Here is a 20,929-nt window from a genome sequence, read left to right as displayed (position 1 = left end):
GATAAAATATGTATTAAAAAGTTGGTGAGTTTTTATGTAGTTTCAAGTAACACAGGGAATATTAAATACATTTAATTCAATACGATTTTAACATTTATTGAATTCAAGTTTTGATCATTGATTATCAGATGAGCCAGATTTGGCTCATCTGAATCAAGATGGATGATTTTTTTTCATCCATTTAATGAGTTTATTACAGTTCTATTTAAGTTTTGCCTCTCATTTTTTATAGCCAATTATGAATTAATTGCTTAGCGATACTTTTGGTCCTCAATAATATTTATCTATAGAATCCTGTTACAATAATCAATCGTGAACAGTGTGATGATAGGTGGGTTGTAAGGCTGAGCAGGAAGTGAGGCTCCGAACTGAATTTGTTTTAGGACCCCATGCTCCCTGGGTCCAGCTCTGGATATAAACCTGCAGCCTTTCCTGGTAATAACTGAGTAATCCACATATAAAAATAGGTTTATGTTCCAGCTCTCCTGCATCGCTCGTATTTGGTTCAGGGGCTTTTAAAACACCAGCGAAGTCTGAATAAGTTGCCAGAGCTGTTAAATAAAGCGAGCACCAAACAAAAAAGCGATACTCTCCACGACATGGCTCCAGCCCAAACTAAAGCCCAAACCAATGAAATCAGGCTTTAACTCATCTAAAACAGACCCGCTCTTTTGGCTGCAGCCAGAACTCGTCAACGGAGAGATGAGATTTAACCTGTGGATCACTGAGGAGAAATGAGTATGTAGTCAAACATGATGCATTTTTGCTAGCGTAACAACAGCAACACATTGTGAAAAACAGTAATAATACTAATAATAATAAATAAATTACTGCACTGATAAGTGTACTCCTAAATTCTGAATCACATAAAGATAAAAGCTCTTACATGTTCAGGTTGTGGATTTAACCCTGAGGAGGTGCAGGAGTCCCTCTCAAGCAGTGAAACTGTAAAGCATCTCCTGGACAATGTGGTGCTAAAAAAGTTTAATGTTTTTGTCTTCAGCAACATATGATATGAAGGCTTAGTTTCCTTACCCTCTCCTGCAAGGGAAATGTGATCAGTCCACAATAGGTGAAGGTAATACGGCCTGGTTTAAGAGTGAACTGATCCACAGAGGGAACTTGGTGGGGGTTAAATTGAAGTGAAAAGTGCTTCCAGCCCACTGCCTTGGAATAGAGGAGTGGAAAAAACCAGAATGAGTCACACCAAGCAGAATAAAGTAAAAAGGCTCAGATCATACATGCTCAAGGGCATAGTCAGGACGCTCATTCATGGTAGATTTTGTAACATGAAAGCTATATTTTAACGAAGTATGTTTTTTAATATATTTCTGAGTTACAGTTTTTTGAAAAAGGTATTAAACCATTCTCCTTTTCTTTATGCTTCCCATCAGTCGGATTTCCTTAAAATAGTCACGATGGGTACAGCTTTGCTTTTCCTCAAACTTTAACTACGTGTATGCAGAGGATGTTTTTAAAAGTCATAAATGTGCAGAAGCCTAACAAAAGAAGGAGCCTTCGGTCTTAAGTCTGTACATGGAATAAAGAGCATAAAACTCAGGAGTAAAATCCAGCAAACACATGACACAGGAGCTGAGCGATGCATCGTCCTTCAGATGATTATTCATATGTCAGTTTATCCGTTTACAGTTGTTTGAGAATCACCATGACAGTGGTGTATGTGTTGAACTGTTCTCATTTTTTGTTTATTATTGCAACAAAATTGTAAGTTTGCAGACTGCTTGCAGCAAAAACACATACACCTTTCTGCAAAGTCTCCTGTTCCCTACTTTCACATAGGAGTATGTTAAAGCCACAAGCTTCAACTTATTTAATGTTTTTGACTGGCCAAGATAACGCAGTCCATGAAAAATTGCACATTGTTTTCAGAATTTTTGTAATAATAAACAGTAGAAAAATGACAAGGATATGCTCTTCTATAAGTCACCGTAAAAAATAACCTTGCACAATGAGTGTACCTTAAGTTTCAGATCCTTTTTTGAGGCCTGGATGTATCACTTGTTACAACAATCCATTTCTTGTGAAAATGATCACGGGGAAATGAATAAAAAAAACCACCAGAGACCAATGCACAAAGAATCACAGTCAGAACTGCAATTTCTTGGAAGCAGCAAGCCTGAAATAAAACGCCACCCTGATTTATTAGTAAATGCCTGGTCTAAATCAGATAGAAAGGTACTCATCACATGCATGCACACACAGAGGTTCTGCATTGATATAAGCCCCAAACAACAAGCTTCCATTCATTTCTTCAAGATTACGCTGAGCTGGTTTTCATTAAAAGTGGAATTTTCCAGCCTTAAGTGATCAAGCTCAGTTTGTAGCAGAACTCATGCAGCAGTTTATGAGCAATATATTCAAAATGATCTGCCTATAAGAAAGAAAACAAACAAAACAAAAAAAAGCCTGTAAGTTATTTCTGTACACAGACATAAATGTTTGCCTGTTTCTGCTGGGGTGTGCTTTACACATTAAAGACAGAGCTTGTGATGCTGGCCTGGGTGGAGTGAGGCGTATTCCATACGCATGAATCACTCATGGTGCGTGTGTGTGACTATTTCCATTCATGTGTGTTCGTGTGAGTCACACACAGCGTTCCCCACTGTTTAAGAGAACGTCTTTCCTCTCAAGCCTGCGGCAGTCTGAGTTTGGGACCAAGCTGCTGACACACTCTCTTCACCTGGTGGACGCAGACTGTCAGGTGAGTACTCAGGGTGAGCTTTATGAAGAAGAAAAAATACAACAGCAAAACAAAAGCATGACGATTATTTAATGTTGATTATAAAAAGTTGCTAAATCTTGCAGTATTTACCTTTAATTATCTTTTATTATTCCCATGCTTGCATGTATGATCAAATATTCTTAGATTAAGTTCTTAAAATTTTTTCCTTACATTTCTTGCAACTTTAAATGCTTGTTTTGTCCAGACTCCACAATGGCCCGCATGGATCAGGTCATCACAAACATTGTGGACATTTTTATGGAGTATGCTGACGACGGTGGCAAGAAATGTCAGCTGAACAAGGAGGAGCTCAAAAAGCTCTTCGAACAGGAAATCCAGAGCCCCGACTTAAAGGTGTAGCAGCTTAATTAAGAAAATATGTGCAACCGTTTGTGCACATCATTTTCATTGTTCCTGCTGCTGCTATAACTGTTATGTTTGCATCCTCTCCAGGACAAAATCAGTGCAGGCGACATCGAGGAAGCAATGGAGATGTTGGACAAAAACCACGACGGAGAGGTGAACTTCCGCGAGTTCTGTCGGTGTGTGACAGAACTCGCAAAATGCTACTACCACAAGAAGACGGGGAGGGGAGGGAGAAGAGGGAGGGGGAGAAGCCAGGAGGGGGAAGAGGGAGAAGGCTGAAGAAACTAAAAGGTCCAACCAAATAAGAGAAATATACTGTGTAGATGTAATGTGTTCTTCAGAGGTGGTACTGCTGACTCTTCAAGCTGCTGAACAACAAAAAAAAAAACTTTACTTGTTTGCTGGTTTCCAAAGTAACGTGCATAATGTCTGAAAATAAATTATAGCTATGAAGTCTGACTCTGTCGTGTTTAAAGAGAGGCTCATCAAACATTCAGCAGGACACCTTGACAGGGCTTTGTTGTGCACACATCACTGTCTGCCCCTCCTCACTTATTCCTTTCAAATCCCTGGAAGGAATTTGTCCTGAAAAATGCCTTGAGACGATGTTTGTTTTGGATCCGGTTCAATATGTTTTTCAAAGTTACAAGTGAACGTTTGACCAAGCAATCTTGACTTCAGTCTTTTCACAGACTAAAACCTTTGGTTCTCTGTTTGAACAGAGGAAAATGAATAAAGGGAAACGCCTGAATGGGTTGAGCAGGTATTTGTGCTGCAGGCAATTAAGAGTGAAGATGATCACAGACTGTTTTCATATGTTCATACATGTTTTCTCATAGGTAACAAAACAAGCATCATCTCAAGGCATTTTTCATGTAAGTAATTAGCAACCAATTTACTTAGATAGATAGATAGATAGATAGATAGATTTTTTTCAAAAGCATCAGACTAAATGGAGATAAATATAATTGCTTAATACACCAAATGGATTTTATGGATAAAAATAATCTTAAAACCTTAAATGCTTTTATTTCTCCTTTGCAATTAAATGCTATGTTTTGTTTGTCTTTCACAAAAGAAACCAATAGAACACAGGTTGTAGCTTGAATTGGTATGAATACTTAGCTTTGTCCAGGCACCACTGTCTGTTGGTGTCCATCTAGCCCTGCTTCGTAATATGTCTCCTTCTTTATGGTTAGCTAAGCAGATGAGGAAGGCTAGTTCAGTTAGGAGGTGCAGGTGGTGGGAGACAGAAGGACTCTGATTAAAATTGGACAGTGTCTCCCACCTCATGCATGAAGCTGTTGCTCAGCTACAGAACTCCTTCAGTGACAGACTGCTGCATCCTAAGTAGATAGATAGACTGTGCAAGTTCCTAATTGTGCAAAGGAACATTAAAGGAGATCCTTCCTAACAGGGGCTATAAGACTTTATAACCATCACTGCTCCAAAAAAAATCTATATCTTTACACCATTGATGGTATTCGCACATTCCTCCAAACTGGTCTTACTCACTTTTAAATACAATTTCTGCTGTTATTGCTTATCTGTTTTCCGCACTACGCTGATTCGCTGTGTTTAAAGAGTCTGTTGTCCTTTTAATGTTAAATATTCATGCACATTATTTACTTTAAAACAAGTCACCCTGCTCAGTTGCATCCTTGAATCCTTAATGCATTACTGTTTCTGATAGTTGTGCGACATTTTCTGTCTTATAGTTTTGCACACTTTATTATTAATGTTATTGTAATTGTTCATCTTTTTTTTTTTTTTGCTTGTTTGTTTGTTTTTACATATTCTTAACACTTTTGTCTAAACCTAGATATCTGGGTTTCAGGTCAAGACTTGTCTGGTATTTTATGTGGGCTTACATATATCATGACCAATCCATTGCCATCATTTATAGAAAATATACTTCCCTGCATTTTCCATCCTGCCTGCCAGGTGGAGGCAGTGTTCTATGCATAGCTGATTTTGCCATTACACCCAGCAGTTTAAGCAGTGGAATTAATTAAAAACTAATCTAACGAAAATACTCATTTGACAGCTTTATCAGTTGGTGGTGGTGTAATAAAACATGTCCTGGTATTGGTTATCTGAGATTGTTTATTAGTTGTAGCATTTTTCCGATATCGACATTTATTGCAGGAAGATTTGAAATCAGGTAAAAAGCTGCTCAGCATGAAGAACACAGATTTAAAATGGTTGCTCCAGTGCACAGCCTGCACGCTGCATAAAATGCACTGTGCTCTTTAAAAGTTAGCGAAAGGGAGGAGTGTTTTAATTACTTACGCAATAGGACACCGAGAGTAGTTTCAGTGTAAATGGATTTGTCGAACAAGTTGGAACAACATTTAGCCTAAATTGATAATGAGAAAGGAGTTAATAAGGGTCAGTTTGTAAGTCCCACAAAGCCCGTATGCTTCCTGGCTCTGAAAGGCCACATTTTTACACCGAGCTGGTAAACAGCAGAGTACGAGTGGGGATTTTACAACCACAGTGTTGTTGTGGGTGTGATGGTGTGAGAGAGAGCTGCATTTAAGTGTGTAACATCTGAAAGCAAACATGGCAGCACATTTACTCTTTCTCCCTCTTTCTCTGTTCATCCGTATGTAAAAGATTTATATAATTCTTATAAAGTTTTTATCTATTTTGTCTGAAATTTGTATTTAATGTGTAACATAGTGAAACCATGTTCAATGTCACTTTGAAAACGAGTACAAAATGAATCCAATTCAATCTGATCACAGATGACGTCCTTAGTAGAATAATGTCTTCAGTCATCTGCTAAACTAAACTAGTGCAAGTACTGCAGAAGAACTACTTGTGGTGTCACAAATGTGAGAAAAGCCTCCAACTCAATCTCATGATAAAATTGCAAGGAAAAACAAAAGGTGATAAAAAGCACATTAAACAGTATGCATGTAATTTACTTAAATTATTGCCAACTTCTGTATTTTTGCAACCTGTTTCATTTTATTTAAGCGTTTAATTCAAGGGCTACATAAAACAACAACTCCTTCCATTAATTTGTGAACATAATATGCATCTTTTGCTGTAAAGCCCTCAATGGGCTATTTGCATTTAATTGCTTGAACTTAATGGAAACATGGAAGCTGTACAGATAAGCTACATCTGGATTAATTATTGCTCTCCTGTCATGACTGCAGTTTCAACCACCATCCCTGAAGCAAGATAAAATTATGAGTAAAAGATTAATATATTCTATTCTCCTTTAACAGAAGGAAAACAGGAAACCCAGAAACAGGTTTTGAGTTCCACAAAATGGGAAGCATTTCTTGGTATTCTTTTCATGTTTTAAAATGCAAGCAACAGACATTTGACGTTTGAAGAGCCGTTGGTAGCTTCGCGGAAGCCCCATTGTACAAGTACAGGTTTGGCAGGTTAACCCCAAGTTAACAGCCTTGAAGAGCCACTTGTTTACTACACTGTGTTTGAGAAGCCTAAAGATCATTTACGTAATACAAAATAAATGTAAGAAGTATTCATCACAAATATTATATAATTTAAATAGAAAAAAACTACAACACAGACATCTTTTTCAAAACAAAATGGAACTGTTTTTGTTGCAGAGCCACTAATCTCACCTCAGAGTTCTGTTTTAATGCCAAGTGAAACTAAACTCATCCATATGAATAGTTGTCACTCAGTTAAAACTGAAAAAAATCAGTAGATTGCAATAATTTTCATCCAGGTCAGTTTTTATACTCGCTGTAATATGTCTTCACTTGCACAGAAGCAAATGAAGTTGTGTAATAAAATAAGTTACCGTCTCTCATCAGACTAATTTTGTCCCATGAAAAAGCTCCACTGGAAACATTTAGAAAAACTTGATCACATATACAGACAAAGGAATCAGAAGAGGAAAGAATGACTTGCTCATACATTTTCACCTTTGAAAACTGAACTCAACGGACAAAACCAACTAATTTCAAGAACCTACGCTTCTATTCTATTCCACTCTATACCAATAGGCGTGACATTGTGAAATGAATAACATTAATTATTTCGTTGTCATGGCACCTGTTAGTGAGTGGGATACGTTAGCAAAAAGTGAACATTTTAAACATAGACCCTACATTACCTGAACTACATACCTTTTAAACCAGTAATCATTACACGTTACACTTAGTCTCTTCATCGATGCAGTTGCCTTATCCTTCTAGCTTCCTGCAGCAGATAGCTTTGCTGCAGTTCAAACTCTAGCTTATACGTAAGTAAGCAGCAACATCAAGCAGAGAGTCATTTTCAATGGACTGGCTTTACTTCTATCCTCTCAATTTGACACTCAGACAAAAAAACAAAAAACAAAAAAGAGCAGAAAATTTCATCAACAAGAAAAAAAATTCTAATTACATTTAAATTACTTTTAAAAATTTGGTTTCTGTCAAAGGTTGAGTGTCTGTTCCTTCTGCAACCACCAGAGGTACTGCAGGCCTTGGGCAGCCCCCCTTCTGCCACTGTCGTCCCAGTGCTGTTCTTTTTTTTTCAGTTATGCTTCTTTGAAGTTGGGTTTTTTTTTTTTGGTTGTTCGTTAAGAGCAATAACTGCCTCAACAGTGTATCACAACATGACAGGAATAAAACATGACCGAGGAAACAATTGATGTCTTAATTGTAAAACTTGTTTTTAACGCAGCTGAAAGGAGAAAAATAAGAACAGCACAGGTCAAAAGTGTTGATTTTCTGTTAAGCGTATGCCATCTCTGCCAAAAAGATGAAGAGATTTCAGTTATCAAGATCTTCTGCAGCACACCCAACTCCTTGGTTTTATTTGTGAAGCAGATTTCCTGTCTACTTTTAAAGTCAGGCTTAAAATGTTTGTTTTGTTAAAAAAAAAAAAAAAAAAAAAAAAAAAAAAAGTTTGATGGACCCATGCTCTCATTTTGTTTTTGCCAAATTCTGACAATCTCATCCAATGAGATTTGTTTTTCCCAAAATGTTCAAACTGCAAACTGTTGCTCCAGTTTCCTGGTCTTTGGCTGGCATTTGTGGGACTTAGCTCAGTCATCTGCTGCTGTAGCCTATCAGCTTCAAGGTTCCAAATGTTGTGTGTTCAGTTGGTACCCTCTAGGTAGGATGACTGAGTTGCTGTTGGCTTTCTGTTAACAGAAAGGCAACAGCATCAATGTTGTCCTGATTTCTTTCTATCCTCCTGATTCCCAGCCACTTTGGGCATGTGGCCATCATCGGTTGCAGGCTCTGCAGGTCGAGTCATTCCTCTCCACTGTCTCTACATGCTTGTTTGGCATTCTAGAGTGCTTTGAGGTGGTGAAGATATGCTTATGGTAAATGTGTTTTCTCCCTTAGGTAAGCAACTTTGTTAAACAAGGAGGCACCAGTAAGCACAAGGGTTTTCATACGCAATATCCAGTAGAAGTTTTTATTTCATGGGATAAACACAAATTAATTTCGTATGTTTTTTTTTTCTGTTTCTGGCAACTGCAGAAAGCCCCCATGGTCACAAAAAGACTGCTCAACATAAAATTGCTGACAGTTATAAGCAGTTAATCAAATGACAAAACTATGTTTCCCACTGGCATTTGGTAAATGAATGCTATTCTGTCTCGTTGTTATGGAGCTGTTTGTGTCTTGTTTCCAATTTGTTGTTTCTAGCCAGGGCAAGAGGAATTGTCATATGTGAGCAAGGCAGATAATAGGAAGCAGAGAACATAAAGCATGAAACAAAGATAACCAATGAATTGGGAGCACAAACATTTTGAAAAACAGAGACATGAAAGAAGAAAAAGAAAGAAAAATAAGCAGGTGAGTCTCAATAAATGAAAATGTCTCAGAAAAGACATTTTCAGGGCAAACAAGTTGTTTTATGGGCTGAAAAGAGGCTCAACTGGAAGAACTGCTGCCTTTTCTTTGTGTATGAATGGAGTTTACATGTTCTTTGAATGCAGGTTTGCACCAGGCTTCCTTTTATGGTCCAGAAAAATTGCTGTTGGGTTTATGGGTTATTCTAAATGGCTCATGTTTGTCCAGTTTATCTCTGTGATAGACCTGTGACCTGTGTAGGCAGTACGTCCCCTCTCTCCCTGCTGCTGGGAATAAGTACTAGACTTCCTGTGTCCCTGCAATGATGATATGCTCCAGACAGCAGTTGGATGAAATATATTTGTGATAACATTTGCATTTTTTTATTATTATTATTATTTTATTCTTGTGGATTATCATTCAGCTCATAAAAATCCAAAACTAGAATATTCAGTAAACTCAAACAAATGTGGATTTTTATTACAGAAATCCACATTTGCATCAATCAGGTCAAAGACTCCTGACTTAACATTTGACCAGCAGATAGCCACTGAAAGGTAAGACACACAATGGCATTGGTAATTTGCTCAGAGAAAACGAGGTCCCTACATATTATTGGAAAATTAAGTGGAAGGAAAAAGTGTGGTAGTAAAAGATGCACAAGCAACAGTGATAACCAATATGGTTATAATACACAATATTTGTAATTGAAAACAGTGTTTGCATAATTACTCCTGCACATTCTCATTTTCTGAGACTGAATTTTGGGCTTTTATATATTAAAAGCTATTTGATCTGAATATAGCATAGATCATATAAATAAAGCAATGTCCCTGTAGTGCAGGAAGAAATCTACCTTTTTGATTGATGGTGCACCATATTCATCAGGTTCTCCCTTTGTCGTTGCTCCTACTCTTCACTGGGCCAACAATATGTGGTTTGGTCTGATCCTGTTTGAGTAGTTTTTTGCTGGCAGACGATCAAACCAACTTTCACTCCACCTTAACGGAGCAGTTAAATATGATTCTAAGGCTTTCACAGTTCCTCCAAGGAAAACTTCCTCGAGGCAAATTATCTTTGAATTTAGTTTTATCGCTTAGTGCACCGTGTTCCAGTTGTGTGATTAATTATGTTCCGCAATACTTTCACTTCTGCTTACAATTGACAAATGCTAAGTGCTGTCAGCTTAAATGTCCAGTTTTCAAGTTTGGTTTGGGGCATCTGGGGGAATTTCATTGACAGATGAGAATGTCCGAGTTTGTGTCTTTTTTTGGGGGACTAATAGACATCCATGAAATAACTGGTGCATAGAATACGACAGTCTTTCTCCTTCTGCTGCCAAGCTAGTGGCTGAATCAGAGCAAATGGGGCGAGGTGTGTGGCAGGTTTATGTGTCTGCAGCTATGCAGATAGTTGGCACACGGCGAGCTGCTGTAGCTGATGCTTAGCATGGCTTTACGGACAAGCCGGAAAATAAATGTCCTACCATCTTGGTCGCAACAAATGGCAGGCGGACCCCACCGTGGTGTCTACAGCTGGAACATGTGTTTCTGTGTGTGACGAAGGTGCCATATCTCGTCGCTAACATGAACACAAAAGCTCCAAATGGCTGGGCCAAGTGAGAGTTTATCTATTTAAGGGACTGAAGATAAACACAAACTTAAAAACTAGACATTTTTTTCTAAGAGTCTTTCTGAGACTGCTGCTTATTAAATTGAATATAATTTAAGATTTTTGTATAATTTTTGTCCAGGTTAACTGAAAACATTAGCTATCATTGTTACTGGTCAATTCTCTAAACTACGGGTAATATTAATACTGCTGTTGTGGCAGTATTTACCAACACTTTACTTTATCAAGTGTTTTATTCTATTACTTGATTAACGGATTAAAAAGTACTCTGAAATAATCATTTACAACAGCTCCATATGACTCATAATTCAATATTTTGACTACCACAAACTAGAGAAATTTGCATAACAGGAGTATTACTCAAATCTTATGCAATTCATTTTAAAATAAGCTTTAAACAACCTATTAAATCCATGAGTAATTTAATCAGTTTACTCTGCTGAGTGTAAACCGGTTCAGCTTCATGTGTTTTGTATCTCTGTGTGTTTGTTCAGGTCGAGACCTCTTCATTGCCATGGCAGCAGTTTGGGCATTTAGCTTTCGATTCTCTTGCTTAACAACATTCTTGGTTTTATTAAAAAAAAAGAACAAATGCTTTTAAACAACCTGGTTGCAGAAAGTTACCTGCATTTTGCTTCTATTCTACAAATGTCATTTATAGGGTTAGGCTATGCATAATCACAGGTATGCAGCAGTGGCTTTTATTTGTCTTGTTTGTTGGTTTCCCAGTGACTCATGCTTGTTGGTTTCCCAGTGACTCATGTTTGTTGGTTTCCCAGTGACTCATGCTCGTTGGTTTCCCAGTGACTCACACAGGGTTTTCTTTACAACTGGCTCCACTTTAAAGCTTCTCCCTGGCAAAACGAATTTTCTTATTTTGTTATTCACTGTGTAATCTCACAGAAACGTGCACTGAGTAAACAAAAACCTTGGTTTATGACATAAAAAAAAAACACACATGCAGTGTGTACACAGAAAGGACAAGAGGAACTGGTGGCCAGGCTACACTCCAGAGCCCAAATCCCTGCTTATTGCTTTACATGCACATTTCAGATTCTCTTGATGTTGCATTGACATCAGTGACATTTGGGATCCAGTCAGAGACAAACACGTATTTACCTTTTTTTTATTATTATTCTGAACATGAAAAGGTGAGAGCATATGTTGAACAAGAATGAAAACAGGGTTAATAAAGGTGCAGAGCACCTTTACTGACAGAAAATATAGAACCACCCAGTGGCAGGCAATATCTGACAAAGTCTGACATGAAATGGTTAAATCTGTAAAAAGGTACAAAATGGTGAAATGGCAAAATGACTAGCTCCTGTTCACAGACAATAGTCTCATGCTCTCTCCCCCTCCCTATGAATCCTTCCATTTATGTTTGTTTTCCCAAAATAAAAACAAAAAATTAAGTTCATGTTTAGCCATTCAGTACATTCCATGGATCTAAAACCAAAAAACACATAGAGGAGCAATGTTCAATGTAGAGTTATCTAATTCAGGTCGACAATTCTTAGGTATTTTATGTTTTAAAACAAAGCAGACCATATAAAGTCAAAACCAGTGAAATAATCACTTAGTTTGACATTGAGAGGAATGTCAAACCAGATGCTAACTTTAGAATTGCAAGCAGCAGCGTAAGGACGGCGTACATGTGCTGACACCGTGAACACCACAGCCTGTTTTTGTTCCCAAAATGTTGCACATGAACGATTTAAAAGCGGTGAATCTGATAACAATAATAATAATAACAATAAATCAACATTTAAAGATCCCAGCTTCATAACAACAATCTCTATTCCTACCAATTCAACCAAAAACAAGGGCTGTATTACTCAGAAGTCATTCTGAAGCAAAGCTGTGGTCCATCTCAGTCTCAGATATTCAAATTCAACCCCTCCCTGTTGCAGGTGTCTGTGAGCAACAATTTGAATACATGGCATACACTCCTTTTTTGGCTAAATCAAATAGTCTCCATGTTTGGGTCTGTGTGGCTGCAGGAGAAATCATGCAACTCCACACCAAACTATAAAGTATACATAAAAACAATGGCATTGGTGTAGAGAGGAAAATGAAGCTTTAACCCCTTGTTGACTGAGATGTGAATATCTAAACACTTAGATGAAAAATAACATTTAGGGCTACTTCACTAGACATCATCAGGTAACTTTTTGCTGCTTGACGCCAGAAATTAAACCTCATTTTTAAATTACTGAGCATCAGAGGAAGTGTGGATATCGCAGCAATTACTTGCCTACAAACTATAATTACATTGTATGCAACAACAAAATGATGCCTCTTGAGTTAAGTAGTAGCTATTCCTTAGTCTTGCCTCACACAGTTCTTTTACTTTGCAATTGTTTTGGCCAATATTTGTTTTGTAAATCAAAATCTATTTAAATGGATGTAGATAAAACCTGCTGAAGCATTTGCCACCAGAGGTAAACAAACTGCAGCTCTGTTCTTAAAGCTGTAGAAAAATCTGTTGTTATTTTTTTTTTTTTAACATATTTGTTAAAATTGCCATTATGTCATGACAGCATAAGACAAATATTCCATAAAAAATTTAGCTCTGATGACTTCTACCCAGTGCTCCCAAGACTAACTGGAGAAACACACCAGTTAGGCAGAAAAAACTAATCAGAGCCCGGAGGAGGGTGAGCGCTGTTAGTCACTCGTGGTTGTTTTTGATTTTTTTTTTTCTCAGATTGATTAACTGTCTCATACCATACTGTCACAACATAGCAAATTTCAACAAATATGTAAAAACAAAAAAGCTGTTTGAATTGGTCTGAAAAATGCCGTCTTACAGGTCTGTCACCGAAGGCACCAGTTTTTATTTGTGAGCACTCATTCTTCCATGAGTCTTTTGTTCACCAGTGACGACTATTGTGTTGTCTGTCAAAATATAATGTACTTATCCAACTTTTTCATGCTCTGTCAAATTAAAACTTCAAAGTTCAGTGTTTTACCTGGGTCATTATTCACTGGTTCAACACAAATTGGTGCATGATTGTAAAATTAAAAGACACGCCTTCAAATCATTTTTACAAATACAAAGACCAAAGTACACAGGGAGAAAGGTGTGGATGAGTTTAGATCAGGCTTAAGTTATAAAATAACAGCTCAAGATTAGAGGATTTTATAGAACTTGGTTTAATCCATTATCCAAAGAAAAGAATTAGCATGTTGCTGTGGCTGTCCAGCTAAATATACAGTTTGGATAAGGAGACAGTTAATTAAGAACCAAGGAGGAAAATCTGTTTGCAGTACTTAAAAAAATCTGGCCATTGTGGAAGGCAAGAAAAAATATTTGTTTAAAGTGCATTGCAAAAATGAGACATAGTGGCAGTGCCACGCTTTGGGCATGAGAGGGAAACTGGCCTACATTCATCGAAAGATGGCTAAAAGCTGGAGAGATCTGAGAGAAAATTGTTTGTACACCTTGTAAAAAGTTTAACCTTTTTCCCTGTCAGTCCTTGTCAGTGAATGTTTTCCCAAAATTCTGAATGTTTCTTTGGCAAATGCGAGATGGGGCATTGCGTTCCTTTTAGTTCCAATGAATACAATTTTTCTCCCTCTCTTTTTAATTCTGGAAACAACCTGAAATGGGCCAGTGTAGTCCTGCAGTGCTTGACGTGGGTAAAACACTGCAGGATGAGCTGTCAGTCCACTTTTAGAGTACAATCTGCTACAATCAAACTTTTAGATTCTAACATCCTGTTTAGTTGTGCGTAGTGAAGCCTTGTGTGTTTTCCTGTGGGTTAGGCTTCTGTTAAAGCAGTTTTTATTCATCAAGTCTGGACAGAGTTGCACAGAGCACCACATAATAAAGCCTGAATTCTCAGCATTGTGTAATTATCTCCGAATGCCTTTGAGGGCCATTGCACGCTCAAGCTTGTCACAGAAAAACACATTTTTGTTTTTTTTTTCTGTTGCAACTTACAACTGTTCGCACAAATCCAAAAGCAAGAAAAGGAGAACTTGCATATTTAACAACATACAAATGGTACACTTGTTCAATTCGATATTGAATAATTAATTAACTAACTAAAATAAAATTAAATAATAGTTGTACATGTGTGTGAGTCATCGCTGTGTGACTGTTATTTGCTGCATCTGATGTTGCACCCATGGGCAAGATTAACCACAGCTGAACCATTTCCAGTAATTGTGGCTCAGCCTCGCACATCAACTTGGAAGAATTTATGCCTCTTAATTCTTCAGCACACAACAGCGTCGACTTCTTGAATGCTGGTGGGTGTCTTGTGTTGAACAGCTTCGTTCAAGTTGTTTTCCACAACAAATCTGATTGCTTCGGTTTCAGGACTCGGACTTGGTCACCGCACAAGGCAAACTTCATTCTGCTTTAAGCATCCTTGGTATTTGAGTGTTTCCCATTAATCTCCTCCTGCACAAACCACATTCTCTTGAAATAAGCTCCGCCTTACACATTCCTATCTAAAAAAAAAAAATAAAAAAAGGGGGGGAGGGGATAAAAAATTCCCATTATTATTTGGAATCTAATTTGACTTGCTCTTAACAACACAAGCTGAAAATGTCCACTACTATTTTCCCTCATGGCCCTGTGTGTCTCTTGCAGTATTAGGGTTTTTCCTAATTCTTTGTCATTGCATAATCTCTCTTGTTTAAATTTAAAACTTGCTTTTCATCAAGAGACATCTTTTTAGGCACTCTCAAAATTGCTTTCAAATTTCAGATGAGTAAAGGTTTTTTTTTTTCAGCTTTGTTACAATCTCAATTTATGTCAGCATTTCCTGTTTACTGGTCTCACAACAAACAGCGAAGCAGTGGTGCAGCCTCTCTCGTTTTAGCAAACAGTTTGACAACATTTTTACTATTTCAAAATTACCTTTTATGTGGTACGCACCACACTGGTCAAATATGCTGATCCTGACCTTCCTAGTCAAACTTTACTTTTTTGCATAGCCACTGAAATATCTAAAGTAACACTGGGTTCTATCACGTTAAGCAAATGTCTTCGGAGTCACATCTGCTTTTCTAAGTCAAGTTAGTTCAAATAAATTGGTGCATATCGAAATTTAAATGCCAAAGATAATGCATGCATGTTGTAACCTCTCGGAGTCAAAGGGAATGTGAGGCTTGTCTTATTAAAATGTTGAGAATTTAGTAATTAGCTTTCTTGTGTCGTTAAAGTTTCATTTTGTCAAGAACAGACTAATCTGCATAGAATTAATCTGTTCTACTCTATTCTACTTATCTATTTAATAGGAAGTAGAATAGAATATATTTTACTGATCCCCAAGGGGAAACTGTGAAGTAAAGTACCCTTCTGTACTGACAAGGGAAATACCATCTTGGGTTCGACGGGTGTAAATGCAAGTGAAAGAATGCATAAAAACATTATGACAAAACCTTGATTTTTTTAAATTCTTTTATAGGTGTTGGGGGTGGTATTTGCATGCAACAGTAAACAAGTTCCTGGTCTGTTGTACCGTCAGAAGCTTGTCTCCTGATTAAAACCAGCCGTCGCAAGTATGGCTAAGTCATAGTTGGCCCTGGAGACAGAAGGCTTGCCAAACAAACAAGATGGCTTGAAGGTTGGTATAAATGTTGACTGCTGTGACTCAGTCTTGAAGAAGGTGTACATAATTTTTTTTAAGCTATTGGCTTGAGGCTAGAATAGAAAGCAACGGCCAGCACCCATGTACATCGGTACATGCTTCCAAAATCAAGGGTAGGGATTGAAATGTAGCTTCTTGTTTCAGACACCATGTCTTGACTGTTGGCAGCAATTTTAGTTCTTAAGTAGACTTTTCTAATGTAAGCAAGATAAGAAAGATTTGAGAGAACTCTGTGAAAGAAGGAAATCATTCACCTGCACAAAAAGTGTCTTCCACAACCAAATGTATGTTTTGTATCTCTTCATTAATAAAAATAAAATCCACTTTTCACTCGCTGGGTAAAGACGGCATTCCTCTTTTGAGGATTATGAAATGTATTTTGTTGCGAAAGAGTACATTGTTTCTTTAGCCTTTGGTTTGTGATTATTGAAGATTAAAATGCTTTGACTGGCTACTTCGCTCTTGTCTCCTGTCCAGTTGGGAAATGCAGAGAGCTCCAACATGAGACACTTGTTATTCTTAAAATGCAATTAACGCCCTCACACAAACTTAATTTTGGTGCATTTTGCACAGATTTAATCATTTTCAAATTGTATGTATGCAAATGTAGTGGCACTTTGAGCATTGCATGCAATGAAATGGATGGCGCTGCATGTAATGCGGTTTACCAGCTTCTAACTGTTTGAGTGATGTAGAAAAGACCAAGAAAAATTAGTATTATTATTAGTAAGAAAAAATTCTAGGCTTTCAAACAGTTTTTAGTATTTCAGAATAATTGATGGATTGGTTTATTTTTCAGAATCATGGTATACATAGACATTAAAAAATAAGAAAGACATGACAACACATAAAAAATGACAAAGACTTGCATACCAGTGTTTCCTCAAAGAAGACTAGTAGCGTAGTGCACTGACAGAAGGATGTGACATTACAATAAGATTGTTCTTGAAGCTGCACAAAGAACACACACATTGGCAGAAATATGACAAGAATAAAATAAAGGATTTTTTCCTACGTAAAAAAAAAAAAAAAAACATTTATATTTAGGAACCTGTTTGGCTACCAAATTCTTAAAGTGATCTCCACGTTTTTAGTGTAAATTTATGCTGCATTCATTACTTTTCGCACATGAACACTTTACAACAACTATAAAACAGGTGCAGGGAGCTTCTACAGAGTATGCTGATGAGTACAGCCCTACTGTTAGAAATATATGGCAGTTTCAGTCAACTGCCACCGTCAAGAGTCTCCAAAGTCCAATAGACCGAGGGTGTGGCGAGCTGCGGAGTGAACGCGCTCTGTCCACGCGCCCCTGATCATTCGCGTAAAAAACTGAAGCCCACTCTTGTTTTATGCTTTTCTTTTCTTCCTCTTCTTCTTCTTTTTTTTTAGGAGCCAATTAAACGCCTTTCGCGCCTGACTGTCATCACCCTGCTTGGCTCCACCTGAGGCTCAGTCAACATTCGCATTACCTCCTACTCCTACCGGGTTTCATAACACCAACGTGTCATTCAGGGCCACTATTTTCCTAGAAGTGACTAAAGTATTATTTTAACTGGTCTTACTGGTACAGAAATAGGCGCTGTGTCTCTGCACACAACGAAAAAAAAAAAAAAAAACGACATATCACGGAAAAGAGGCGATGAAGGGGTTGGTACTTTGAAGATGGGTGTGTCAGACTTTGTTTAAAAAGGACTGTGTCCGTGTAGTCCTCTCACATCTGTCTCTTTTTCTCTTCCTCAATCACAACAACTCCTTCAGACGAACCGGTAAGAGGAATAATTGCTTCTTAGACCCAGTTCATATTGCAGTTGCACCTAGGTGAGGGCAGGAAAGTGGGGTGTGGGAGGGGAGAGGGGTCTTACGCACATTTGTATGCCTTTCTTGTGTGTCTCTAAAACGCTTATAGAACTTCAAAAGTTCTATAAGCGAGTTGTGTGCAACTCAAGTCCTTTGAGGTGATGTATTAATAGAAAGCTGCACAATTTGCTTGCAAAATAGGCAGACAACGAGAGAAGTTTATATTAAATTTGGTTAAGGACTGTTTGAAATGGCATCTTGAATCGAGGGTTATAAGTGCAACAATGCTTATTATTACATTTATTTATTTATTGCTGGGGAGAGTTTGTGGAGTTTGCGGTTCCACCCATTAGTTTGTGCCCTGATTAAAACAAAATACTTGTGTGGCTTGGTCAATACTGCCCCTGCAGGAAGGAAGCATGGCACACTAAACAAGGGAGTTGTGTAGACCAGTGCAATTCTTTTCTTGCTCTGACTCAGACATAAAGCAGCTTGTGTGGGTGTGGCTTTTTTTTTTTTTTTTTTTTTTTTTTAGGGCAACAGCCAACGCCCATGAAGCACTGTTCAACCCTGGTCCCCAAGGCATAGTGTCCAGTATGTTTTTAGATGTCTCCCTGCTTCTGCACACATCATTTTAAATGACTAACAGGCGTGTGCTAAATCAGATGTGTTGAAGGGAAGCCTCTAAAACATGCAGTTTGCCTTGAGGACCACGTTTAGGGGTAGAGGGCAAACTGGCCCAGAGTATGCCGTTTCTATTTCTAAAATATAAAAATTAACCTCAAACACCTAAGCAATGTCTCCTTCGTTTCAGTCACCATGTCTAAGCTTCTTGGCGCAATTGGAATTCTTAAGAAGACTTTTGATGAGTATGCTGGAACAGATGGCGACAAAACCACCCTATCCAAGAAGGAAATTGCAGCAATGCTAAAAAAAGAGCTTCCTGGAGCAGGGGTATGTACGAAAAACGCATTGCTTTTCAGGAAAGACCGTGGATTCTTCAAGTTTATCTAAAGTCATCCTTTCTTTCCACAGGGTGACAAACAGGAAGAAGTGGACCAATTTTTCAAGATGCTGGATGAGGATGGTGATGGTGTAGTTGATTTCAACGAATACATCGTTTTTGTTGCCACCCTTGCTATGCTCTTAACTGGGGGAAAAGTCTGAAATCTGCTTGTCCAATCACACTGTCTGTGGTTTAAAAAAAAATCAAGAGCTTGAGCAAGTTAAAGTGAATGTGATATATTAAAACAAGGAAAATAAAACTTTTTTCACACCTAAAAGTCTCTTCCATTTTTGAACAAAGTAGAAATGATAAAAACCAAATACTGCCTGACATGGGAATGAGCCTGAAATAACTCATTCTCATAAAGCAAGGTAAATCCTTAACTAGCAAGTTTCTGTTTATATGCCTGGGACAACAGGAAATGGCTGCCTATGACTGCCTTTTCTAAACCTCTGGAACACAACCATGTTCTGATTTCAGGGAATTTGGCTCTGAACTGGCTACACTGAGGGTCATGAAATCAGGAATTTTTGGAAAAATTGCTAGATTTATAAATCTCAAGACAAATGGGCAATGTGGTTCTTTGCCCAGAATGGCACAACTGGGTGGGGACCACAAGACAGATCTGTTAAAAGGTGAACGCACTGGAGAGAAAAATATTGCTATGGGCAGCTAATTTGTATCCTGTGATTTGCCACAAATACTTTCTTGCATGACTCACAATTTTAAACTAGTCGGCTCTCAACTGGATTATACAAAAGTAAATGGAGATTTGCAGTAGAAAATGCTGACCGGTGTAAAAAAGCAAAGACTGGTTACTTGGACAATAATACCAGAAGGAGACCATTTACATGAGAATCGGATCTTGCATCTAAATGGTATATATTATAGTTTTATGATACAATTGTTCTTGTTTAATGAGCTTCATTTAGAGTAAGGGTATTTTTTTTTGTAGAACATAATGAGAGACTGGCTGACAACAGACTTAAACAATGGAAAGGTAGCCATACAAGCACTTTATTTTATTTATTGTAAAGCTTTAATGTCAAACGAGGACAGTTTTTGCAATTATTTGCAGATGTGAGTTGGAAGCTAAAAAGTTTGGGAAGATTCTCAGATGTTCCACACAACTTCTTCAATGCTGCCCCCTTGTGAATATTTTTCAGTACAGAAAATCTTTTCTGTACTAAATAATACAACTTGGAAAAAAACAAACAAACAAGGGAAACAGTTCCTGCTTATATTTTTGTTTTGCATCATGATATTGTTTTTGGATATAATTAATTTAGAATTAAATTCAAGTATTTGTGTTTTGGATTTTTTTTGACTACGATCGACCTGTCCAGGGTGTACTCCTGCTCTCTCCAGTTGACTGCTGGAGATTTGGGCTTTAATAATTTGAGTGTCAAACTTTTGGAAAAGCTTTAACCTGCTTCCTTATAAAACATATTTACATATCAGAATATTGCAAGCAGCTCCAGTGGATTAAAGCCAGTGAGTAGTTTCTAACATGACATTAAAGGCCACAAGAGAAAAAATGTAAATGTGTCAAACTCTACTGTGAAGTTCCACGGAGTCCTGCTAATGAAACAGTTGATTCAGGTGTGTTGGAGCTAAGACTCATGTGAAGGTTACAGTACACCGGACCCTGTGGCTTGACGTCTGTGAATTATATGCTACTATTAAATGGGCTGCAATGTCCAAATGTAGAAAGTTCTGTGAAATAACACGACTGCAAAGTAATGAGTTCAAATTTCCACTGAAAAACAATCTTCGACAATGCTGCCCCCTTGTGACTGGATTACAATAAAATGCTGAAAATGGTTGGCCACAAAGATTTAGATTTAGTTTGTGCAATACCTAAAAATGCATAATTAATAGTATGTATTTTGTGAGAATTTGATGTATCTAAATTTAACTTGCCCAGAATGATCATCATGATTTGCATGTCACTTGTAGATGGATTATTTTATTAGAAGAGTAAAAACAG

General features: G+C 37.6%; 2 protein-coding genes across 2 annotated transcripts; both read left to right on the top strand.

Moving 5' to 3' along the window:
- The first annotated feature begins 2,570 nt into the window (after window positions 1-2,570).
- s100w (S100 calcium binding protein W) lies at window positions 2,571-3,562 on the top strand. The gene is made up of 3 exons (XM_014995187.2): window positions 2,571-2,722; window positions 2,949-3,097; window positions 3,197-3,562. The coding sequence occupies exons 2-3, from the start codon at window positions 2,957-2,959 to the stop codon at window positions 3,386-3,388; spliced, it is 333 nt and encodes a 110-aa protein (XP_014850673.1). The 5' UTR covers window positions 2,571-2,722; window positions 2,949-2,956; the 3' UTR covers window positions 3,389-3,562.
- A 14,183-nt stretch (window positions 3,563-17,745) lies between these two features.
- LOC148155021 (ictacalcin-like) lies at window positions 17,746-19,216 on the top strand. The gene is made up of 3 exons (XM_088013550.1): window positions 17,746-17,902; window positions 18,748-18,887; window positions 18,969-19,216. Exons 2-3 carry the CDS (start codon window positions 18,753-18,755, stop codon window positions 19,098-19,100), a joined length of 267 nt encoding a protein of 88 aa, XP_087869676.1. The 5' UTR covers window positions 17,746-17,902; window positions 18,748-18,752; the 3' UTR covers window positions 19,101-19,216.
- Window positions 19,217-20,929: the final 1,713 nt, after the last annotated feature.

Source organism: Poecilia mexicana, unplaced genomic scaffold, assembly GCF_051168715.1.
Source record: "Poecilia mexicana isolate PSO_F unplaced genomic scaffold, ASM5116871v1 scaffold_16, whole genome shotgun sequence".
Lineage (NCBI taxonomy): Eukaryota > Metazoa > Chordata > Actinopteri > Cyprinodontiformes > Poeciliidae > Poecilia > Poecilia mexicana.
The sequence above is the reverse complement of the archived record's forward strand: the minus strand, read 5'-3'. Positions and strand labels throughout refer to the sequence as shown.